This window comes from Athene noctua, chromosome 24 (assembly GCF_965140245.1).
Source record: "Athene noctua chromosome 24, bAthNoc1.hap1.1, whole genome shotgun sequence".
NCBI lineage: Eukaryota > Metazoa > Chordata > Aves > Strigiformes > Strigidae > Athene > Athene noctua.
The window spans coordinates 2,457,519-2,480,492 of record NC_134060.1 but is presented as its reverse complement, the minus strand read 5'-3'; the positions used below and the strand labels follow the sequence as shown (position 1 = coordinate 2,480,492).

The window sequence follows — 22,974 nt, the reverse complement described above, 5'->3', positions numbered from 1 at the left end:
AATTGTCCAGTAAAGCGGAATTAGAGAAGTTTTGTTATATTTTGTACCCACTTGCTTTAATTACCCTTAATTACCAGAGTAGGTGACTCGCAGGAGAATCCAGCGCTGTCACTGCATCTTGGGGGCTGTCGGCTGAATAAATGGCAGAGTCGAGCCGCTCTTCAAAAGCAGAGGCGCTTGGTTTGCCCGTGACAGCTTATTTACTGCGGGCTGAATAAATATCAGTTGTTAATTAGAGAGCGTTTATTGAGATGCATGCGTCCCTAACACACGTTTGTAAAGCTTCCGTGTAAATAGATTCATCACAATTTGGGAGGAAAGCGGCTGAGGCGGGACGTGGCGATGCGACGGCGTGTTGGGCATCCCTCGGAGAGGGGACGTGGGGACAGGGGGACCCGGGGCCACCCGCCGCTGCTTTGTACCCCCCCAGGCCCCAACTCGTGTGGGTCAGCGGCTGTGCTGGGTGGGCCTGCTCCCTGCCTGCTCCCTGCCTGCTCCCTGCCTGCGGGGGGCTCGGGGGGGCCTGGTGTGCGCGGGCAGGGGATGCTGGAGGGTCACTCCCACCTCGGCCGGTGCTGTGCGGGTGGGGGAGCACCCCTGGGGGGCCACCCCCCTCCCCACAGTGGCAACCATTCTGGCCAGGACTTGGGTCCCCTCTGGTCGCCGGGAGGGGGGAGGAAGAGCTGCTCCAGAGGGATGGCAGCCAGGGGATGGGGTTCACCCTCATCCCGGGGATTGGGGCGCCCCGCTCGCCCCCCCTTCTCCGGGCGGGGGTCCAGCCCCCGGGGGAAGGGGAGGACGCGTCGGGGCCGGGGGGGGGGGAGGGCGCTGCCGGAGGAGGCGCCCAGAGGGGAGGAGGAAGAGGAGGAGGGCGGGGATGCGAAGGCGGGCGGCGGTTCGGGCCCCCCCGGGTTGGGGAGGCGGAGGGCGGGCAGCCGCCGGGGGGGGAGTCTCGCCCCCCCCCCCCCGGAGGGAGGCGGGGAAGGCGGCGGGGGCGGCGCGGCGGAGCTCCCGGTGTCCCGCGGCGTCCCCACCGCCCCGGAGCGGCCGGACCCGCCGCACCGCCCGCTCCCTCCCCGCCAGCCCCGGGCAGCCCCGGGCCCCGCCGGGCACCGCGCAGGTGAGCCCCGGGCACCCCCCCACCTCCCCGAGCCTCCGCCGCCGGGCCCGGGCCTGGGGCAGCGGGGCAGACCCCGGCCCCGCCGTCGGGGGGAGGAGGCGCGGAACGGGGGATTCCCCGTAATTAATCGTACTTAATCACCACCCCGGGGGAGGGTGGGCCGGGGAGGGTGTCCCGGAGCCGTGGGGAGCCGCCGGTGAGGAGGGTGCAGGGGTGGGAAAGATGGGGTGCAGCCGGAGAGGGGGGACACGGGGGGTGCGGAGGGTGCAGGGTGGGTGCAGGCAGTTCCGGGCCAGGGGAGCCGGGAGGCTGCAAAGGAGGGGGCCGGGAGGTGCGGGGGTTGTGCGGGAGATTCGGGGCAGGGGAGCTGGGGTGCAGGCAGGGAAGAGCTGGGGGGTGCGAGAGAGCCAAGTGCAGGCAGCGCCGCCGGTCGCAGGGGTCCCCGGTTGCGGCGCGTGGGGCGAAGGCGCAGGGATGCACGTCCCGCTCCTGAGCGGCGAGCGGAGCGCGGCGTGTCCGTGTCTGTGTCCGTGTCCGGTCTGTCACGGCGCCCGGCTCCGCCGCCTGCAGCCCTGCCTTGCCTCGTGGCAGGAAACAGGCAGGAGCGAGGCCAGGTCGGGGTGACCCACAGGGCCTGGGCCACCCTGGGGATCCACACGCGACTGGGAGATAAAACAGCGAGACCTTCCTGGGGGGGGTCTGCACAAGAGGGACCCAGTTCTGGGTGTTTGGGGTAAATGTGGGGGCTGGGGGTGGACTGAACCCGTGAATGCCGGGATGCTGGGGCTGGGTGCGGAGCAGACGGGGTATCCAGCAGTAGATGGGGGACACACTGACCCCCAAAACCTGCCCAAGATGTGGCCAGGTGGATCAGCATCAACTGTGGCAGCGTCCCAACGCGGGCGAGCTCGCAGGCCAGGGGCTGGTGACCACCACGTGCCCGTCCCGCCACTGCCCAAGCTCTCTCCCTTGCAGGTAGCCACATTGGCCACGAGGCACTGCCACGGGCACCATGAGGGGTCTCTGGGCCATCGCGCTCGTGGGGCTCATCAGTGCCTGTGAGGGGAAGGACCTGCCGCCGGCGGAAGGTAAGTGGCACCACGAGTGAGAGCTCAGGGTCTGCAAGGGAGGGACCCCCTCCTTGCCCATCCCTGGTCAGACCCAGGGATTGCAGGGCAGAGGGGGCTGGGGGACACCGTGAGCCACGCCGGGTCCCCGTGTGCCAGGACCACACGCAGGGGCACGCTGGTGGCCAGAGCGGCGGCTGCGGATGTCAGCTCCTTGCTGAGCGCCGGCCATCCTGGCTTTGGGGCTTTGCTCGGCATCCCGTGTGGGCAGGGGGCCAGGGAGCGCCGAGCGAGCCCTGGCGTGGGGAGCCAGCCCGGGGACACCCCGCCATCGCCCCCGCAGCGGCTGAACGCCAGGAACGCCCCGTGGAAAAGGCAGCACAGGGGGAAGCCGGGTCCGGGGGGGAGCGAGGTGGGGGCTGCTCTGTAGGTGAGCCAGGACCACTCAGGGCAGCTGCACAGAGCTCCCGACGGGGTTTTGGCCTCTGGCTGCGAGGTGGGAAGAGGTTTGGCCATGGTTCACGCCAACAGTGAAGGGCTTGGGGCTGTCCCCGTGCAGCTGGGGACAGGGGGACAGTCACTGAGCTCACGGGGGTCCCCGCCGAGGCTTCCCTGGCCATGGGGCTGCTGAGTTTGGGTCCCGGCGTGAGGCCGACTGCAGCTCGGGTGAGCTCGAGGCGGATGGCGGGGAGGAGCCGCTGGCAGCGAAGCCGTGGTTGCATCAGTCTTTGCGGGGGTGGAGCGGTGGCTCATCCCGGGGGGGCTCAGGGGCTACCCGGCTGCTCGGGACCCTGCGGCCAGCACCGGGGGCTCCTGGCTCCCAGCCCTTCGTTAGGGAAGCCACAGTTGGGGAGACAAGGTTTTCCCTTAGGGGCAGCGTGGGGCCAGGAGAAGCTTCCAAGCAGATCGCACCCGGGGTGATTTATGCCTCGTTTTCCACCTCGTGTCCCGCTGTGGATGATCTCACCGCCGGCGGGAGGGAGCTCTGCCCCTGCTGCGACACTGCTGCCACTGTGCCGGGGGACCCGGGGGCGAGGGGCACCTCCCTGCACTGCTGCTGGCCCTGTGCGAGCGAATGGTCAGCCTGGGGGAGAAGTGCTGCGGTGAGGCCGGGCTCTCGGGCAGAGGTGGAGGTGGCCAGTGGGGCCAGAGCCACCCCCTGGGAATGGCCAAGGGCTGGGGAAGAGGCGAGTGACTCATCAAGGGCCATCCCTGCTCCAGAGCTGGTGTGCACAGAGACAAAACAAATTCTTCTTTCAATACCCCCTTGTTTCCTCCTCTGTCTTGCACCTCCCAACATCTGGTAGCATCCAGCGGAGGTGGATTGATGCTGCTAAAGCGGTAATTTATCAGCGCAGTTACAAACAGCACCAGCATCCCTGCAATCACGACTGACACGGCATTTCCTGGGGCTCAGCCTCCCGCTATCCCCTGGCTGGACCCTCTCCTGCTTGTCCCCAGGGGCCACCAGGCCTGAGGATGTCACCAGGACGGGGCAGGAAGGCCAACGGGCAGCTCTGGGTGCCACCTCCCCGCCTTGGGTGTCCGTGGCACCCGGCCAAGCCTCCTGATGCCGATTCCAGCCGCGAGGCTGTTTTGAGGCAAAACACGCAGCAACTGGGAAAAGCATTTTTCACCTGGTGAACTTGCTGTGGGAGGCGGCCGGAGCCAGCTCTGAGCTCACCCCCTCCCCATCCCTTCCAAACCTGCTGCTTCGCTCCCGGCGGGCTCTTTGCTGCCGTGGGAGCGGCGGTTGCTGGATCCGTGCTGCCCCGTGGCTGCCAGCGGCCTCGGCGTGTCGGGGATGGGGGGGTGAAGTGAGCTCCCAGCAGCACCCCGAGACCCACCGGGGCCTGAGGGGGGTCTGCACAGTCCAACCCTACTTGTCCAGCCTCCCCCTGCCCTCGGGGCCACCGCAGTGATGCGCTGGTTTACCTTGCAGGGGAGTTGTGCCCGCAGCTCTGGGATGAGGATCTGGTTGGGGACAAGTATGAGAATGTAACGGGTAAGGAAAACCCCCCCTCGCCCTGCGGTCGGGGTCCCTGCACGGCCCCGACTCCCCGGGGATGGGCTGTGTGCCCTGCCTGCAGAGTGTCAGCCCTCGGCGCCCTTGCCAGGGCCAGGTCTCACCTCTGCTCTGTCCTTGCAGGTTTTAACCTGATTAAAAGGTTTGACCTGCTGAAGATCTCCTCCATCAAGAAAATCCGCAACCCGAGGGGGCCGCTGGTGCTGCGGCTGGGGGCCGTGCCGCTGGTCCAGCCCACGCAGTGAGTGCAGGTGGCTCGTGGGGTTGGCTCTTGGTGGCCAGAGCACCACCGGGCACCGTCCCCACGTCTTTTAAGGATGGGGCCTGGATGAAACTCTTTAAGCTTTGCCTGTAGCTCATGCTGGAGAGGCCAGACAGCTCCGCAGCACCCGGGGGGGACACACGGAGGTGCGGGTGGTGCTGCCCAAGCCACCTTCCTCCTAGAAAGTAAATCATGGGCAGCAGCAGCTCGGCTGGGTCGTGGCCAGCCCTTACGCAACCACGGCTCTGTGGCTGCTCTGTGTCTGCTCTCCTCAGCTTGGCAGGCGCTCGACGGGGTCTAGACAAACTCAAAATGCTGCCCAGCTCCGAGCAGGCGCTGCTGGGTTTGCTGGGGCCGCAGGGGTCTGCCGGGGGAGGCTCACAGAGTCCGGCCCTCGGCCCCACCGTCATCTCTGGCACGTCCTGCCCGAGGGGCAGGGGCTGGCGGGGGGTGCTGGCAGGGATGCTGCAGCGTGGCAAGGTGGGAGCAAGTCCATGGTCCTCGTGAGCTGTTCCTGGAGGAAGCTGCTGTGGTCTGCAGGCCCGCCTGTCCCCACATCACCCTGGGGCTGGCACGCAGCTACACTGGGCACGGGGCTCTCCCGAGGCCGAAGGAGACCCAGCCTGGGCCGCCAAGTCCTTGGATGGTTTCGAGATGGCGGATGCTCCGGGCTGGTGTTGCTCTTGGCTGGGTGCCTGCAGCAGCCCAGAGCCAGCCCAGGGGAGTGCTCAGCATGGGGGTGGCCCCGGCAGCCAGGTCGTGAGCACCCATGGGTGCTCCTCCACCCCAGCCCCCCTCCTCGGTGCCCAGCAAGGACAGCCCTGTGCCCCACGGAGGGCGGAGGGGACCACTGGCTCTTGCCTGCTCCTCTTGCCTTGGGCCAGCTCCAGAGCAGTGGCTTGGAAAATTGGTGGAGCCGAGGCTGGGAGCAGAGCAGAGCCCAAAGCAAATATTTCCAGCGGTGGAGCAGGCTGCGGGCGAGGTGGGCACCGTCCCATCGGGGAATGGAGGGGACCAGGCTGCCCACTGCCTGCGTGGGAGCATCCATCCCGTGGAGCCTGTGTGGTCAGGGACTCATTTCCCAGCTGCCCAGGGGCAAAATTCGATCCTGTGGTGATAAGTGCTCGGCCCCGGGTGCTGCAGCCACCCCAGGAGGATGTTTGGGGGGTGCGGTGGAGGCGGTGGCTGTGCCATGGGGCAGGGATGGGGCTGGCTGTTGGGGGTGCCTGGGGAGAGCTGGGCTGGGTCCTCTGCACCTCGTGTGTGTGCCCAGCCTGTGCTCTGGGGGGACAGTCCGAGCTCCCCGTGCTGTGCCAGGATGGGAGGGAGCGTCTCTGCTGTCTGCCTCGTGTTCTGCTCCTGTTGCATAAGCGCTGGCGTCTCCGGCGGCCACAGCCCGCGCGTCCGGCCCAGACACAAACAGCTCCGGGTCCAGGCGCTGCCGCCTGGGGTCGGATCCACCCCGGTGGCATCCGCGGTGCCACTGATGGGGACAGACCCCGGGTGGCTGGGGGAGTGACGCTGCCAGCGGGTGCCATGGGGATGGGGGTGTTGGGGCCAGTGCTGCCGCCAGCCTCGGTGCAAGCGCCGGCATCAGAGCTCCCAACGCCTGTCCCCCCAGGCAGGTGTTTCCTCGTGGGCTGCCCCCCGCCTTCACCCTCATCCTCACGTTGCTGCTGAAGAAGAACAGCACCGGGGAGCACTGGTACCTCTTCCAGGTCACCGACCGGCAGGGCTACCCCCAGGTACAGCCCCGGGGTGGTGGGACAAACCAGTGGAGAGGGGCCAGCTGGGAGCTGTACCCGAGCGCGGTGTTGTCCCCTCTGTGCCCAGCTCTCCCTGGCTGTGCACGGCCCCGAGAAGAGTCTGGAGTTCCAGGCCAGGGCGCCGGGGGCCGCGTTTGTCAGCGCCGTCTTCGGGGGAAAGGCCGTGGCGTCCCTTTTCGACGGGCGGTGGCACAAGGTGGCGGTGGCCGTGCAGAGCCGCGCCGTCTCCGTCCACCTCGACTGCGCCTCCATCTCCTCCAAGCCGCTGGCACCCCGGCGGGCGCTGGCCCCCGAGGGCAATGCCTTCCTGGGGCTGGATGCCGTGCGCGGCACCCCGATGCGGGTGAGTGCTGGGGGGGTGCGGGTATTCTCAGCCTGGGGTGCAGGATCCGTCCCTGCCTGCCCGTGACCTGCCGTCCCCTTCCCGCTGCAGTTTGACATCCAGCAAGCTCAGATCTACTGCGACGCCGAGCTGGCCAGGCAGGAGGGGTGCTGCGAGATCTCTGACAGTGGGGTGAGTGTCTCCCCCCCCGCCGCCTCCCTGGGCCTTGGCATTGCTCTGCCCCGTCAGGGGTTACTCCAGAGGGGAAACTGAGGCATGGTGAGGTCTCTTAGCCAGAGCTCCCCTGGGGGTCACCTCCTGCTCGTGGTGGCTGGGGACACGGCAGCTCTCTCCCAGCCCTGGGGTGTCTCTTGATGCCTGTCCCCATGGCCAGTGTGGGTGCAGGAGGCATCCCTCTCCTGAATCACCCTGGGTGCTCAGGCAGGGCTGGGGCTCCCAGTTCTCACCCCAGCAGCCCCCCGTGACCCCCCTCTCTCCCAGCAGTGCCTCATAGAAGTGCCCAAGACCCGTCGGCAAGCGGAGCTGATGCAGAGCAGCAACCTCATCGAGATCTCGCCGCAGCCCGAGGGCCGGGTGTACACCCGCTGCTTCTGCCTGGAGGAGCCGCTGGGCGCGGTGAGCTCCCGCGTCCCTCCGGCATCCCATCACAGGTCCCCATCCCATCACGGGTCCCCATCCCATCACGGGTCCCCATCACGGGTCCCCATCCCATCACGGGTCCCCATCACGGGTCCCCATCCCATCACGGGTCCCCATCACGGGTCCCCATCCCCGTCCCGGTCCCCATCCTGGCCCCACGGGTGGGCAGCACTCAGCCTCTGTGCTGGGTGCCCGGTGCTGCTGATCCTGCAGCCACGTTGACTGAGGCCCTGGAAAAGCCCGGCCTCACATTTTCCACCGCGCCAGGCTCGGTACGAGGGGAGGGAGGGAGCTGGCAGCAGCCAGACGCCGGGGAGCGAGGGAGGGGAGGGCTCCTGCAGCCCCACTGATGGTCTGCACAGGCTGAGCCTCCGGCTCAGGGCTCAGCCTGAGGCAGGTCTCACCCAGGCAGGGTAACCCCTGGGTGCAAGGGGAGGCAGCACCCATGGGTGCCCCCGGTAGGGTAACCCTGGGGTGCACAGGCAGGATAACCCAGGGGTGCAAGGGGAGGCAGCACCCTGGGGTGCACAGGCAGGGTGACTCAGGGGTGCACAGGCAGGTAGCACCCATGGGTGCTCTTTTCTCTCCACAGGAGCCGGGGAGGACCTCGGGGAGGACCGGCCCGAAGGGAGATCACAGGGAGAAGGTGAGGGGAGGTGGGGAAGGGTGTCCCAGCCCGGCTGCCCCTGTCCCTGCCCACTTGGCTCCGGTCCTTTCCCTCCCACCAGCGCCGGGGCCGTGTCGGGGGCCTGTCCGTGCCCCAGGCTGGGTCTGTCCCCGCTGCATTCGGGAACTTTCTGCTGCTGCCAGAGCTGCAGGGCCGCCTGCAGAAGCGGCTGCTCCACTCCCCCCGAGCAGGAACTGAGGCCCCACTTAACTCTCCGCCACTGCTGGAGCGATCCCAGCCATGGCCAAGGGCCTCTTTGTTCCCTCTGAGCGTCTCCAGCGGCTGCCGGAGCTGGGAAATGTCTCCAGCACACCCTGGGCCCCGTCCCTGCGTGGCCCCGTCCCCCCGGGGCTGCTGTGACCCCGTGGTAGGATCCTCACAGGGATCCCCGGGGTGTCAGCCAGGTCCAGCAGCATGGCTTGGGGGCCACAGGGATTACGAGCCTGCCTGGCTTTTCTTCTCACCCTCTGCTCCTTGTCGCTTTCCCATGGGGTGACAGGGTCCCCCCCAGACAGCTGGGGACACCCAGCGAGGGGCTGAGGTGTGGATGGGAGCCCCGGGGACCCTGCTGACACCAGTCCCCGGGTGCAGGGTGTGGGCAGCCCCGTCCTGCCTGGCCCCGGTCCCAGGGTATCGGGCTGGAGCTGCCGGTTTGGACCAGTGGAGCTGTGGTCAAGCCACAAAGCCGCAGGGAGAGCCGGGTGCCAGGCCAGTGCTCTCCTCCCCTCCCGGGGACACGGCGGCAGGGAAATGCTCTCCTAGCTTTTCCCTTCTCCGCCCTGGGCATCCCCCTGTGCCCACAGGCACCCCAGGGCTGGCAGGGAGAGGTGCTACTGGGTGAGCCCCATGGGTTTGGGGTGCCCAAGGGAGCGGGTGCCGTGGGGTTGTGGGTGCCGTGGGGTTGTGGGTGCCGTGGGGTTGTGGGTGCTGTGGACGGTGCAAACCGCTGTCCCCGTCTCTTCCAGTGCCCGCCCTGCTCGCCACAGATGGCCTCGGCAAATGTGAGTGTCCCGCACTGGGCAGGGGGAGATGGGGATGGCAAAAGCCTCTGGGGTGCTGGCTTGGGGGTGTCACCCATCGCCAACAGCCCCCCACAACCTGCAGCTCCTCCTGGCCTGGGGCCCGGCAACATCTGGCTGTGGGGAAGGTCTCTGATCCCTTCCAGATGTGGCCCCGTTCCTCTGGCAACCTCTGGCTGAGGTGTGGAGCTGATGGTGGGAGCTGGTGGGTGTTTGGGACCCCACATGCCCCATGGGGCTCCCGGGGTGGCACCCGGGAGGGTGGGGACTGTTTGGAGGCAGCGTGCCCCTGAGGGGCTCTGGGACACCTTTCTCCTCTCTCTTCAGGTCACGCTCAGTCCCCCGGGTCCCAAGGTAGGTTTGTCACCCCCCAGGACACACAGAGCCCCACCAGGGACGTGGCCACGCAGCCCCTCGGCTGTGCCTGGAGCATCCCTGCGTGGGAGCCGTGGGCACACGCGTGGCCATGGGGACACACGTGTCCCCTCTCGTCACCCACATGTCCCCTCTCTTGCAGGGCAGGAAGGGCGAGCGCGGCCTCCCCGGCACCGCTGGCGGCAAGGGGGAGAAAGGCGACCGTGTGAGTGTCCCTGGCTCTGGCTGGGGAAGGGACCCCCCTTCCCTGCTGCAGGGCTGCTCCCTGTGGGGGTCCCCAGCACACGGGGGTCCCACTGCCCTGGGGAAGGCTCCTGCCCCCCATGGCCCCCCCGTCCTTGGCCATGGACGGTGCAGGCAGAGCCCCTGAGCTGCCTCCCCCCCTCTGCAGGGTGCTGACTGCGTGCGCACCCACCCTGGTGGCCCCGTGCAGGTGAGACACCCCCCCCCCAACCCTCCGCATCCCCCCCTCCCAACCTCTGCTGCCCTCCCTCACCCCACTCCCTCCTCTTCCTCCTCCCCAGTGCACCGAGGGGCCGCGGGGCGAGAAGGGGCAGCGTGGAGAGGCCGTAAGTGATGCTCGGCGGATGGGGCACGACACGGGGACCCCCCCAACCTCAACATCTCGTGGGTACCCTGGGAGGGGGTGCGGGGGTCCGGCCCCGAGGAGACAGCTCAGTGGGTGGTGGTGGGGTGAAAGGAGTGAGCAGGAGGCACGAGCCCACCCGTGGGCACCCACTTTGCCCTCCTGTTCCCACACAGGGGCTCCCGGGGGCAACCGGCACTGATGGGCAGAAGGTAAGTCCAGCCCGCCCGTGGGTCCCGGTGTGGCGCTGAGGACAACTGTCCCGCGGGTCCTGGCATGGTGGCAAAGGTGCCAGGACCTGCTGATGCCAACCTGGGTGGTGTGGGAGACAGCATGGGTGACATCTGTCTGTCCTGCAGGGCCAGAAGGGCGAGAAGGGCGACGGGGGACTGCAGGGCAAACCGGGGCGCCCGGGCCGCGACGTGAGTAGTGATGGGTGGTACCTGGGCATCCCCTGGCGTCCCCCCGGGCAGTGGGGTCTGGCCACTGGATCAGCCCCCCCCCGCTGTGGGGTGCACGGTGCTGCCCGTGCCAAACCTTCACACCCTGCTCCCATCCCGGCAGGGCCGGCCCGGAGAGATTTGTGTGGTGGGTCCCAAGGGCCAGAAGGTAAGTTGGGGGGCTCTGGGTGCCAGAGGATGGGGGTACACGGCACCAGCACCAGAACTGACACCCCCGATTTGCCTTTCAGGGTGACTCTGGCCTCGTGGGACCCGAGGGGCTGGCTGGCGAGCCGGGGCCACCAGGGAAGCCAGGTTCTCCGGGGATCGGTTTTCCAGGGAAGCCGGTGAGGACCCCCGGGGCCGTGGGGCTGCGGGTGGGCATCGCGGCTGGCCAGGGTGCTCGGGCAGGGCTAATGCTGTCCTCTCTCCCTTTCAGGGTGACCCTGGTGGCCCCCCAGGTCCAAAGGGAGAAAAGGTGAGCGAGGGTTGAGGGGTCCCGACCGTTCCCCATCCTTCCCATGGTTTGAGAAGTGTCGGGGATCCCTGGCCGGAGCTGAGTCAGCGCTGGCTTGCGTGTTGCTGGCTGGGCAAGCCCCAGCTGGGTGGCCAAGGGCTTGGTGGGGGGGGCAGGAAACCCCCCTGAGGGGTGGGGAAGGTCAGCACGGAGGTGCTGGGGATGCCAAGGGCTGCGGCTTTCTCCCTTGATGGGCTCAGGCTTCTCCTGTCTCTGGTCCAGGGCAGCTCGGGAGCTCCTGGACCCGGAGGATCGCCTGGGACACCCGTGAGTACTGTGAGCCCGGAGCCAAAGCCCGGGGTCAGGGACGGGTTTCCTGGCTCTGGGCCGGGGCTGCTTGGCTGGAGCCATGGTGGGATCCGAGCCCAGGCGCAGAGAGGGGTTTGGGAGGGCCAGTGGCCTCGTCTGGGGCCGGGACTGTGCTGTGCTGTGACTAGTGGGGGGTGCTGGGGGTGCTGCTGGTGCAGTCCTTGGCCTTGGGGCTCTCTGAAGCCGCCCTGTCCCCTGCCTTCCCCCCGCAGGGACCCCCCGGCGTCTTGGGGCCGAAAGGAGACAAGGTGGGTGCAGTGACAGCGTGGCCGGGTGCGGGGCTGTGCCACGGGCATGGCAGCCCCCTGTGCCCGTCCCAGGGCTTGGGGCGTCTCGGGGGCCACTCTGAGGAACCCCCCCCAGCCTGGGGCTGTGTCTCACTGTCCCCCCCCACGCAGGGTGACCTGTGCGAGGTGTGTCCCACGCTCACCGAGGGGATTTTTGGTGCCACCGGGCTGCCTGGCAAGCCGGGACCCAGGGGAGCGCCCGGAGCGCCCGGCAAGGACGGGGTGTCGGTGAGTCTGAGCCTGGGGACTCACGGGCGGGCGGGTGGGGTGCGGGGCTGAGCAGGGTCTTGTCTCAGCATCCCTAATGTTCCCTTTTCGTTTCCCGCTCCCCAGGACAGACCCGGCCCTGCGGGACCCAAAGGGGACAGGGTAGGTGACACGGGGCGGAGGGGTGGGCTGGCTCATCCCCAGCCGGAGCCGGGGGGACACTGAGCACCATCCAGCCCATGCTGGCAGCACCCAGCTCCTGTGTTTCCATCCCAGGGAGATCCCGGCATCCATGGGATGAAAGGGGAGAAGGTGAGTGCCCATCCCTCCATCCCACCTACCTGCTTTGGGGGGGGGCATCCCCTGTGGCCCCCCCACCCTGAGCCGTGCCCTCTCCCTGCCCTCGCAGGGGGACTCCTGCCTGTCCTGTGACACCCGCGTCCTCGCCGCGCTGCTGCGGGCTCCCGCCGAGGGGCTCGAGGGTGAGCCAGGGCTGCCGGTGAGTAACGTGGGGCTGAGCCCCCCCACTCCCGTTCTGGAGGGGTGCCCCGGGGCTGCGCGGGTGCTGGGGGTGTAACCACGTGGGGCGTTCAGCAGGGCGAAGCGGGACTCCCCAGGCTGGCCGGCATCAAGGGCGAGAAGGTGAGTGACCCCCCCCTCCCCTCCCTTTCTGCCCCCTCCCGAGGGAGTAGCAAGGGCTGCGTTGCCCCGTGGGGCTGGGGCAGCCTCGGCTCCTTCTGGGGCCCGATCCTGACCCTGATGCCTTGCAGGGGGATGGTGGCCAGGAGGGACCCACGGGCAGACCGGTGAGTGGGGGCGCAGGGGCTCAAGGGGGGGTGCTGGGAGCCCGGGGGTGCAGGAGTGGGAGCCAGTGGAGGGGGGGGCTGTAGTCTCACCTGGCTTCTGGCTGCAGGGGCTGCCAGGGGACAAGGGTGATCCAGGCATGCGGGGGCTCAAAGGAGAGAAGGTGAGACCAGCAACGGGGGCCTCCCCAGGACCCTGCTCCCTGCCCCGTCCTTGAAACCTCCCCAGCTGAGACCTGTGCAACTCACTGCATGGGACAGCCCTGAGCTGGGGAGAGCAGCAGGGGCTGGGGGCCCCCACTGTGCTGCAGTCCCCGAAGCCACCAGGATGTCCCCTCTGCAGGGCGAGCCGTGTGGGCAGTGCCCCCCCACGCCACAGGCCCTCGAAGGGGCAGCGACGGTGCTGGCCGTGCCCGGGCCACCGGGGGAGAGGGGCCAGGGTGGCCCCCCGGGCAGAGCGGTGAGTGTGTGTCCCCCCCCTGCTCACGGGTGCCCGTTCTGGGGGACAACGGGCCTGACCCGTTCCTCCATTCCCCCAGGGCAGACCCGGTGACGCTGGCCAGAAGGGACAGAAGGTAAGAGGGGCTGGGGAGGGGGCTCTGGCGGTGGCAGAGGGGGCTGTGACCCACCACGGGCTGTGGGCCTTGGTGCCCCCCCCTACCCCGCGCCAGCCTTGTCCCCTCTCTTTGCCAGGGGGACGCAGGAAGCCCTGGGGACCCCGGCACCCCGGGCACGGCCGGTCTCCCGGGGCTGTCGGGTGAGCCTGGCATCAGGGGTCCGGCCGGCCCCAAAGGCGAGAAGGTGAGAGCCCCCCCCCTTGTCTGGGGACCCACACCCCGTCACCGTGGCATCACCCCCCCGCTCCTGTGCTCCCTCCGCTGCAGGGAGACGCCTGCGAGCCCAGTCCCACTCCACATGGTGACTTCTCCGATGGGATCGGCGTCCCGGGAAAACCCGGGGCCAAAGGGGACCAGGGCCCCCCCGGCATCGGCCAGCCGGGCAGACCCGTGAGTGCCCCCCCCGCCCAGTGCCGTGGGTGCCCGGTGGCACCGTGCGCTCGGGGCTGACCCTGATGTGTTTTAGGGGAAGCCGGGGCTGCCGGGGGTTCAGGGCCCCCCCGGACTGAAGGGGCTGCAGGTGAGTGAGACCGTGGGGGGGTCGGGGGGGGCAGGCACATGGGGGGGGTGTCTTGGGGCCGCTCACTGCCCCGCTGTCTCCCTCAGGGTGAGCCGGGACCACGGGGGATCGGCCAGCCGGGACCGCAGGTGGGTGTGGGGGGTGCCTGTGCCATGTCATGTCATGTCATGTCGTGCCGTGTCATGGCGTGTCGTGCCGTGTTGTGCCATGTCATGTCGTGACGTGTCATGACGTGTTGTGGCATGCCGTGTCACGTCGTGCTGTGCCATGTTCTGGGCAGCTTTGCCAGCTCTCACACGCTCTGGTTTTCCCAGGGAGAGCCCGGGAGCGCCGGACCCCCCGGGACCCCCGTAAGTAGCATTTCAGGCTGCCCAGCCCTGGGAGATGGGGCGGCCACCAGCCCCCCGCCCCAGTTCCTGCAAGCTGGGGGGGCTGCACCCCAGCAGTGTCAGCCCCCCTCCCCAGCGCAGGCGGAGGCAGAGGGGCCTGGCCAGCTCGCCCTGGGGACAATGCTGTCACCGTGGCTTGCTGGGTGGCAGGGGGCTGCTGGGGGGATCTAACACCCCCTCCTGCCCCCAGGGCCCCCCCGGACCCCAGGGACCCCCGGGGATGGCGGCAGAAAAAGGTGCCAAGGTAAGGGAGCGTCCCCCAGCCCTGCACCCCCCCCTTGCCCCCCCACTCCTGCTGTCCTTCCTCTGCAGGGATCTCCGGGGCCCAAAGGTGCCGTGGGACCCCCTGGGCAACCAGGGACCAGTGCCACCGGGCCACCGGTAAGTCCTGTCCCCCAGGACGGGCATCGCCGTCCTCCCCTGGCCCCTCGACACCGGCTAAAAACCACCATGCCATGGTCTGAGCCCGGAGCTGAGCTTCCTCACCCTCCTCTTCCTCACAGGGCCCCGAAGGGCAGCGGGGACTCCCCGGGGTGCCAGGGTCCAGCGGGCAGCCGGTATGTACGGGGGGGTGGCAGAGGGTGCTGAGCACAGTGCCCTGGTGCTCACCTGGCCATGGGTGGGGGCACAGAGCAAAGGGGGGGTGCCGGGGTCCCCCCACTAATGCACAATTCCGGCTTTCCTCCTCGCAGGGGGAGAAGGGCGCCCGGGGCGAGAAGGTGAGTTGGGGTTGGAGTCGAACTGCACCCCCGTGTCCCCCCCCGGCCCTCCCTGCCCTCACCTCCTCTCTCTGCAGGGAGACCCCGGGGAGTGCCCCTGCCCGCCCGGCCCCCGCCAGGACCCCAGCTACGCCGGGATGCCGGTAAGCACCGTGAGCACCCACGGGCCCCCCCCCAGCTCCGCTTCACCCCCGCTGAACACTCTTCCCCTTCTCTCGGCCTCAGGGAGCCCCAGGACTGTGGACCGGGATGTCCTGGCAGCCGCAGCCGGGCCCTCAGGTGGGTGCTGCCCCCGCTGTGCTGCGCCCGCTGACCCCCCACCCACCCCCACCTCACCCTCCGCCTCTCTCTGTTTGTGTTTGGGGTGTCGCAGGGTCCCCCCGGAGCTCCGGGCCCCCCCGGGCCCCCTGGTGCCCCAGGCCGCCAGGTGAGCAATGGGAGATGAAGCGGGTGAGCGGGGACCGATCCTGCCCAGCTTTTAGTGCCGGGTTTAAATATTTCTCCTGGGTTTTAGGGGATGCCAGGACACAACGGTTTGCCGGGACTGCCTGGCCCGGCTGGAGACCTGGTAGGTGGTGGCGCTGCCCGTGGCAGCTTCCCCCGTGGCCACCTGTCCTGCTTCCCCTGGCGTGGGGACTGTCCCCTTCCCTCCTGCGTCTCTTCCAGGGGCCACTGGCCGTCATGGCCGAGAGGAACATCGAGGTGCTGAAGGTGAGGAGCACCTGCCCACTGTGGGTCATGCCCGGGAGAGGGGACCCCAAGCATTTCGGGGTGCCCCTGACTCCCCACCTCCTCCCAGACCCTCTGCGGGGACTGCGCCCAGCTGCAGGCAGCCTTCGAAGCACCCACCGGTGTCAAGGGAGAGAAGGAGGACGGGGGCATGCCGGGGGCCCCTGGCAGTGAGAACTGTGCCCGCGTGAGTATTTGCCCAGCTCTGGGTGGGGATCCCAGTGCCCAAATACCCCTGGTCTTGGTGAATTTTGCAGTGAAGTGCAGAGATGCTGTGGGGCATCAGCTCTTGTGGTGGTTGCGCAGAGCAGCGGGTGCTTGCAGGGCTGGGCACGCTCTGGGCACGCTCTGGGCATGCTGGTGCCACTGGGCAAGCAGACAGACTCCCCTGCCTGCCCCCATGGGGTCCCTGGGGAGGGTGATGGGCTTGTCCTGCGCAGGGCCCAGCGCAGGCTGGAGCAGCGGGTGCTGAGCGCCCGGGGGGTGCAGGATGTGGGTGCTCTGTGCCCCGCTGTGCCCCACAGCTCCTCCAGTGCATCCTTAAAAGGGATCCCCGGGTGACTCCTGGGTTTTCTTCCAGTGCCTTGCCCAGTTCCCGAGAGCGGAGGAGGCTCGGGTGAGTGAACCATGTTGCCCAGCACCCTCTCCCTGCCCCTGGACTGACTCCCTGGTCCCCAGGGTGCTGCAGGACCCGGCACCGTACCCCCACTGCGGGAGCACCTGGGGCTTTGGGGAGTGGAGGTTGCTTTGGGGGGCACTTGGCGGGGCTTAGCAGGGCTCAGCTGTGGGCAGAGCTGGCCCCAGGTCCTGATGTGTCCCTGTTCCCCGCAGGGTGACAGCCCCGACCCGGACTGTGTGGGTGATCCCGGGCTGCCAGGCACTCCGGGCATCCCCGGCGAGAGAGGCGAGCAGGTGGGTGCACCCCCCCAACTCGCAACGCTGCCCTGCTCCTCTGCACCTCCCCACCATCCCAGCCCTTCCCAGTGGCCACGGGGGCTGTGGCTGGTCCCTTGGTGCCCCTCAGAGCCGGAGTGGTGCCAGGCCCCCGTCCCCCTCGCCACAGTCACGTCTGACCCAGCCGTCTCTCCCCAGGGCTCACCGGGACTGCGGGGACCCCCAGGACCACCCGGGCCCATCGTAAGTAGCCCTGCCCGGGGCGGGGGGCTGCTGGGCTGTGCAGGAGTCGTGTTGTGTGCCTGGGGGGGCTTGCAGCCCCTCACTGCAAGTTGTCAAGGGGGCCCGGCACCCTGCCCCGAGGCCACGGTGATGGGCAGAGGGCCGGGGCCGTGGCAAGGCGGAGGTGCGGCGTGGCACGGCACGGCACGGCTGGGCCCCCGGCGAGCCTGGAGATGGAGGCGAAGGTGCTGCCAGCGCGGAGACGGAGCAGGAGCCTGGCTCGGTGGGAGGCCAAGGCCGAGCTGGCCCGCGCCCAGCCACTCTGCACCCCCCCAAGGGCTCAGCCCAGGCTCCCGGGTGCCATTTCCCGGCTGTGATCTCCCTGTTTCTCCCCTCAGGGCCCCCCAGGCTTTCCTGGAACGCCTGGCGCACCCGGACTGCCCGTAAGGACCCAGCACGGCTCTGCTCTGTGCTCTCTGTTGCTGCCGCTTGGTTTGGCTGTGTCCCTTGTCCCTGTGTCCCCTGGGAGTGGCCACAGCCCAGCTGCCCCCATCCCCTTCCACCCATCTCCATCCTCTCATTTCCACCTCCTCCATCCCCATGCAGGGGGGGGTCTCAGCGGACCCCGGGGTCTTCAGGCTCATGTTGGGAACCGGGTGTGCCAGAGATGGCTGCAGCCCCCGTGTTGGCTCATCTCAGCCGCTCTCGGTGTGCCGGGGGTGGCTACTGTGGCTTGGTGCCTACAGGTCGCTCCAGCACCCACAGGGTGCACTGGATGGCACCCAATTGCTGCCCCTTCCCCGGCTGCCTCTGGGGACCCCCCTCAGGAGGACTAGGAGGATCCCTCCATGCAGCGGGTGCTGCCTAGGCTCGTCCTCCTCCTCCCCGGTCCCTGGCTCCTCTGGGGTCAGCCAGCCTCCACCACCATCTCCATCTTGATCGTCATCTCCATCTTCATTCTCATCCTCATCTTCATCTTCATCCGCCTGTTCCCACCTGTGCTCCCTCCTAGCACGAGGTGGCAGCGGGGCTGTGCCGGCGGCTCTCGGAGGATCCTGCCCTCCCACGCCGGTCGTGTCCTGCTCCTGTCCCCGTGTCCACTAATGTCACTGTAACACCACGGTCTGTGTGGGTCTCTGTGGGTCTGTGTGGGCCGTCGCTCTGTGGTGTGCCAGCGTGTCCTGTCCAGTCTCCACCTCCTCGGCCCCACGTCACCCCACTAACCCGCCCCAATGGTCCCGTGGCACGGAGCCTGGGGGCTCCCAGCTGTCCCCCATGTCCCCTGTGCCTGGGAGGACAGGGAGGCAGCAGGTGGCACCCGACTGTGGTCTGAAGCGTGTCCTGGGCAGTGGCCAGGGTGCCGGGAGCTTGGCACCTCACTCAGGACTGAGCTTCCCACGGCCCTGGGGTTGCCCGTGGGTCCTGCCCGCGGCCCCCAGCGTGGGGTGCACAGGCAGCAGCGACCTGTGTCTGGGTGTGAGCGTACCCGGCCACGCTGCGCCCACTGCTCATGGCTGGTGCCATGGGTGGAGGGAGCCCAGCCGGGGGCCGAGCAGGTCCTCCCCGGTGCCCGGAGGTGCCGGGCAGGCTGGGGCCAGTGTGGGCTGGTGGAGATCACAGCCCCCGTGGGCCGTGCCGAGGTCCTTGGCCCCTGCGCTCTGCCTGACTGTGCTGCCAGGAGGGCACAGCCCTGGGCAGGGGCTGCTGGAGCCCCCCCCCAGCTCCTCTCTTCTCCCTCCGAAGGGTCTCCAGGGGGAACGCGGCCCTGCCGGGCTCGCTGGAGCCAAAGGGGAGCCGGTGAGTGGTGTGGGAGGATGGGGTGGGAGACACGCTGGTGCCCTGTGGGCTTTGGGCCCCGGGCTGGGGCATTGCAGGTGGCTCAGCATCATCCTCCTCCTGCACAGGGACCCCCCGGGCAGCCTGGCTACCCTGGTGCGACGGGCCCCGCCGGCCTTCCCGTGAGTACCGTGGGGAGCCAGGCAGCATGTGCCAGCCCCCAGACAACTCGTGTCCCTCCATGTGCCTCGCTGGGGCCCCCCCATGCTGCTGGGACAGGCAGTGGGGGGGACCCTGGCGGGCGTCAAGCCCCATGTCCCTGCCGGGCTCAGCCCTGTCCCACACATTCCCAGTGTCCCAACCATCTGCACGCTCCATCCGTGCTCCGCCTATCCTGTCCCATCTGTCCCCATCCCTTCCCCATCTGTCCCCCCCCACATCCCCCGTGTCCCGTCTGTGCCCCATGTCCTGTGCCTTCATCTCTTTCCTTCCCCAGGGCATCAAAGGTGAGCGAGGCTACGTGGGCCCCCCTGGAGAGAAAGGGGAACTGGTGAGTCCCTCGGGGCCGTGCTTCAGGGACAGAGGGGCTGGGGCTCTCCGAGGTGCCCCCCCTCTGCATGTGCACTGGGGCTGAGGTCCTGGCAGCCACATCCATCTGTGTTCCTCCCATTCCCAGGGACCCCCCGGCCTGGATGGCCTCCCCGGGCCCACAGGGCCAGCGGTAGGTGCCCACTCTGATCGGCTCCGGCGGGGGGGGGGGGGGCTGTGGGGAGGGAGAGACAGGGAGGGGGGGGTGGGCTGCGGTGGCCGTGGGTGCAGCGAGGTGCTCCCCACTCACCTCACCCCCTCTTTCTGCAGGGACCGAGGGGTGAGCGCGGGCTCCCGGGCAGCGCCGGCGAGAAGGGGGACCAGGTGAGCATCCCCGAGGGCCCCACGGTGACAGGGATCCCCGGGACCCCCATGGGGCAGGATGTGGCCCTCGGGGTCCGGCTCAGCTCTTGTCTCTCCACAGGGTTTCCAGGGCCAGCCCGGCTTCCCGGGGCCACCGGTGAGTACGTCCTGGGGTGTCCCCGGGAGAGATGCCCACCCTGGCTGTGTGTCCCCATGTCCCCACGGGGCTGGGTGGCCAGCTGAGGATGGGGATGGAGGTTTCTACCAGGGGGACGCGGGCACATCCCGTGGGATAAGGAGCAGAAAGCAGAGCAAACCCGTTAAAATGAGTTTGGAGACGGCTGGGGTCTCCTGTCACGATACCACCCCCCTCACTCAACACCCCTCTTCTCTTTAGGGGCCCCCTGGCTTCCCAGGGAAGGCTGGGCCAGCTGGGCCACCGGGGCCCGCGGCCGAGAAGGTGAGTGCCGTGGGTGAGTGCCACCAGGACGTGGCTGCGTGGTGGCACCACTCGTCCCTGGGGACGGTGGCTGGATTTGGCCTCTGCTCTTGCGGGATGGCCAAGGGGCTCCCCCTGACCTCCTGTGGCTCCTGCAGGGCAGCGAGGGCATGCGTGGGCCCACGGGGATGCCAGGGCCCCCCGGACCCCCTGGACCCCCGGGTATCCAGGTAAGACCCCCACCCCTGTGCCACCCTTGATGGTAGAGTGGACAGGGCCACCAGTGTCACCGTGCTCCTGGGAAGCGCCGCTGGCTGGGCCCATTCCCTAGGAAACTGTTCCCATCCCCCAGGGACCTGTTCCCATGCCCTGGGGTGCCTGGAGTGGGTCCCTCAGGGACCCCCAGATCCCCTCCCCAGTGACACCCTCACCTTGTCCCCGCAGGGTCCCGCTGGCGTGGAAGGACTGGACGGCAAGGATGGCAAACCGGGGCTGCGGGTGAGGCTCTGGGGCTCTCCCTGGTGCTGGCAGAGGGGTGGCACCCACCCTGCAGCCCCCCCCAGGACACCCCAACCTGTGTCTCTTTCTCTCCAGGGTGACCCCGGCCCCCCCGGGCCACCAGGGATGATGGGTCCTCCGGTGAGTGACAGATGTTTTTGTCACCCCTCCCTGGTGCTCAGTGCTTGGCATGTCCCTGCAACTAAGACCGGGTGTCCCCTGAGCCAGGACTGTCCCCTGAGCCGGGACTGTCCCCCCCGTGTGCTCCTGGGGACGCTGAGCCCGAGGGGGTGGGTGCACATTCCCCCTCCCCAGGCCTGTCACTGCAGGACGGGGTCCCCAGTGGAGACTGGGGTGGGGGTCACCTGCCTCAGTCTGCTTGTGAGAGCCGGGACCCCCCACCCAGCTATTTTCTCCCTCCAGGGTTTCAAGGGGAAGACGGGACACCCAGGTCTCCCGGGACCGAAGGTGAGCGATGGTGGGGGACAGCCCCGGGGACCCCCCTCCTGGGCCAGGGTCTCCACGCGCTGTGCACCCCACAATGTCCCTTCCTCCTTTTAGGGTGACTGCGGCAAACCCGGCCCCCCCGGGAGCACAGGCCGGCCGGGAGCGGAGGTGAGTGAGGGGGTGGGTGGGCAGGGGGGCCCTGGGCTGGATGCCCCCCCCCACACCACCCCTCATCACTCTGCCTTCCCCAGGGTGACCCTGGACCCATGGGACCCCAAGGCCGGCAGGGACCCCCGGGGCTCATCGTAAGTTGGACCTGTCCCCCCCAGCGCACCGGGACGGTGCCCATGGCAGGGCCTCCCTCCAGTGCAGGGAGTGGGGGCACCACCGTGGCCCCCCCTCTACAGCTGACACCCCTTTCTCTGCCTCCAGGGCCCCCCTGGCAGCCCGGGGCAGCCGGGTCCCGCTGGCCTCGCCGGAGTGGTGAGTACAGCCTGGGGCCAGACCCTGCCTGGGCTGTGGGATGTGGGGTGTCGGGTAGGTGACACGGAGAGCAGGTTTGGGGGTCACCGTCCCCATCCTGCGCTGACTCCGTTGCTCCCGGCCCCCCCCCTCCTGCCTCCCTACAGGGGCTGAAGGGCGAGCGGGGCTCTGTGGGGGAGCGAGGTCTGCCAGGGATGCCAGGAGAGCCGGGACCCCCGGGCCACCCGGGACCGCCGGTGAGTGCAGCGGGTCACGAGGGGGGTGGCAGAGCCCCCTGCACCCCGCCGCAGCAGGGATGTCTAGGACAGCACCCCCATCTCACGCTGCCCCGCTTTGGTTTCGCAGGGGGAGCAGGGACCAGACGGACCCGTCGGTAAAGAGGTACGAGCGTGGGCTCTGCGGCTCTCCTGTGGACCCCGGCATCACCTCGTGGCATCCTCTGGCGTGGCCACGGTGTCCCCAGGGTGGGGGACACCCCTGCCACCCCACTCCTCTGTGTCTCCTCAGGGCCCTCCAGGAAAACCCGGCAGTGCAGGACCGGCTGGCCAGAAGGTGAGGGGAGAGCTGTGGCCATCCTGGTACCCCCACTTGGGACTGGGGGTGCTGGGGCTGAGCTCCGCCGCTCCACCTCTCTGCAGGGAGAAGCTGGATCCCCTGGCGAGAGAGGCTACCCCGGGGAGAAGGGCAGAGCCGGCATGCCCGGGGGGCCGGGGAAGAGCGGCTCCATGGGCCTCGTGGGGCCACGGGGGCCAGCGGGAGAAAGGGGCCCCCCCGGCTCACCGGGACCTGCGGGCAGCCCTGGGCTGCCGGGCCCCCCGGGTGTGATGGTAAGGAGGGACAGCTGGGACCCCGCTCCCCCTCCCCAGGGCCTGGTGGCCATGGCCCCTCCTGTGTCCCCCCCAGGGAGACGTGGTGAATTACGACGAGATCAAGAGGTTCATCCAGCAGGAGCTGAGCAAGATGTTTGACGGTAACGGGGTAGCGGGGGCGAGGGCCGGTTGCACCCCGGTGTCACCTCGTCCCCGCCGACGCTGAGCACGGGCCACCTCTCCCTGCAGAACGGATGGCGTACTACACCTCCCGGCTGCACTTCCCGGTGGAGATGGTGGCATCCCCGGGGAGACCCGGTCCCCCGGGGAAGGACGGGCTGCCCGGCCGGCCGGGACCCCCCGGTTCCCCCGGGATGCCGGGGCAGATCGGCAGAGAGGGGCGGCAGGGCGTGCCGGGCATGCGGGGTAGGTGCTGCTCATGGGGGTGTTCCCGGTGTCCCCGAGCACAGCGGTCGTGCCCCGGTCTCACCCCTCTCCATCCACCTCTCCTCCAGGTGAGCCGGGCGCCAAGGGAGAGAAAGGAGAGAAAGGCGTGGGGGTGATGGGGGACAGCGGCCCCCCGGGACCCCCAGGTGAGCCCCCCTCCCTCTGCGTGGCCACCAGCCCCGTACTGGAGCTTGCCACCAGCCCCAGCACCTTGTCACCTCTCGCTTTTTCTCTCCATCTCTTCCAGGTCCCCAAGGGCCACCAGGCTACGGGAAGATGGGCCCCCCAGGTCCTGTGGGACAACAGGGCATCCCCGGCATCCCCGGCCCCCCGGGTGCCACGGGGCAACCGGGCAAGACGGGGCACTGCAGCCCGGCGGAGTGCATGGGGGCCATGCCCCTGGAGCAGCCCCTCTTCCAGCCCAAAAACGTCAAGGGTCCCTTCGGCTGAGGGGCCCCCCCCGTGCCCCCCCCGACCTCTGCTGTTAATATCGTTTCCCCGCTGTGCCGGGGGCTCTGCCTGTCCCGCGGGGGGGGTGCATGGGGGGGTGCGGGTGTTGTACAGCTCCGTCGCGATCGTGAGGGCAGGTGGATCCTGCCCGGCCAAATACACCCGTGCTGGTGCCCCCCCGCCTCGTGTCTCCTCGCTGGGCCGCGGTCCC

At 69.0% G+C, this 22,974-nt stretch overlaps 1 protein-coding gene across 4 annotated transcripts; it reads left to right on the top strand.

Moving 5' to 3' along the window:
* Window positions 1–1,038: 1,038 nt before the first annotated feature.
* COL16A1 (collagen type XVI alpha 1 chain) lies at window positions 1,039–22,915 on the top strand. 4 transcript variants are annotated; one of them, XM_074926032.1, is made up of 71 exons: window positions 1,039–1,120; window positions 2,096–2,208; window positions 4,130–4,192; window positions 4,337–4,454; window positions 6,097–6,220; window positions 6,309–6,584; window positions 6,675–6,755; window positions 7,068–7,199; window positions 7,816–7,869; window positions 8,856–8,891; window positions 9,237–9,263; window positions 9,427–9,489; window positions 9,676–9,717; window positions 9,809–9,853; window positions 10,047–10,082; window positions 10,230–10,292; window positions 10,435–10,479; window positions 10,562–10,657; window positions 10,750–10,788; window positions 11,050–11,094; window positions 11,349–11,384; window positions 11,535–11,651; window positions 11,757–11,792; window positions 11,907–11,942; window positions 12,040–12,129; window positions 12,228–12,272; window positions 12,401–12,436; window positions 12,544–12,597; window positions 12,777–12,893; window positions 12,973–13,008; window positions 13,127–13,234; window positions 13,318–13,440; window positions 13,517–13,570; window positions 13,657–13,698; window positions 13,885–13,920; window positions 14,150–14,203; window positions 14,272–14,340; window positions 14,463–14,516; window positions 14,652–14,678; window positions 14,756–14,821; window positions 14,904–14,957; window positions 15,052–15,105; window positions 15,193–15,246; window positions 15,345–15,389; window positions 15,478–15,594; window positions 15,988–16,023; window positions 16,239–16,319; window positions 16,500–16,544; window positions 16,922–16,966; window positions 18,267–18,320; window positions 18,428–18,481; window positions 18,796–18,849; window positions 18,976–19,020; window positions 19,158–19,211; window positions 19,312–19,347; window positions 19,588–19,650; window positions 19,788–19,859; window positions 20,074–20,127; window positions 20,224–20,268; window positions 20,551–20,595; window positions 20,689–20,742; window positions 20,826–20,879; window positions 21,007–21,057; window positions 21,204–21,293; window positions 21,403–21,438; window positions 21,565–21,609; window positions 21,696–21,884; window positions 21,961–22,027; window positions 22,116–22,292; window positions 22,382–22,459; window positions 22,561–22,915. In XM_074926032.1, the coding sequence occupies exons 2-71, from the start codon at window positions 2,133–2,135 to the stop codon at window positions 22,761–22,763; spliced, it is 4,848 nt and encodes a 1,615-aa protein (XP_074782133.1). In that variant the 5' UTR covers window positions 1,039–1,120; window positions 2,096–2,132; the 3' UTR covers window positions 22,764–22,915. The 4 variants fall into 4 exon arrangements, 3 of the variants coding, with proteins under 3 accessions (XP_074782133.1, XP_074782132.1, XP_074782134.1); XM_074926031.1 differs by having other exon boundaries at window positions 12,225–12,272; XM_074926033.1 differs by lacking the exon at window positions 16,922–16,966 and having other exon boundaries at window positions 12,225–12,272.
* Window positions 22,916–22,974: the final 59 nt, after the last annotated feature.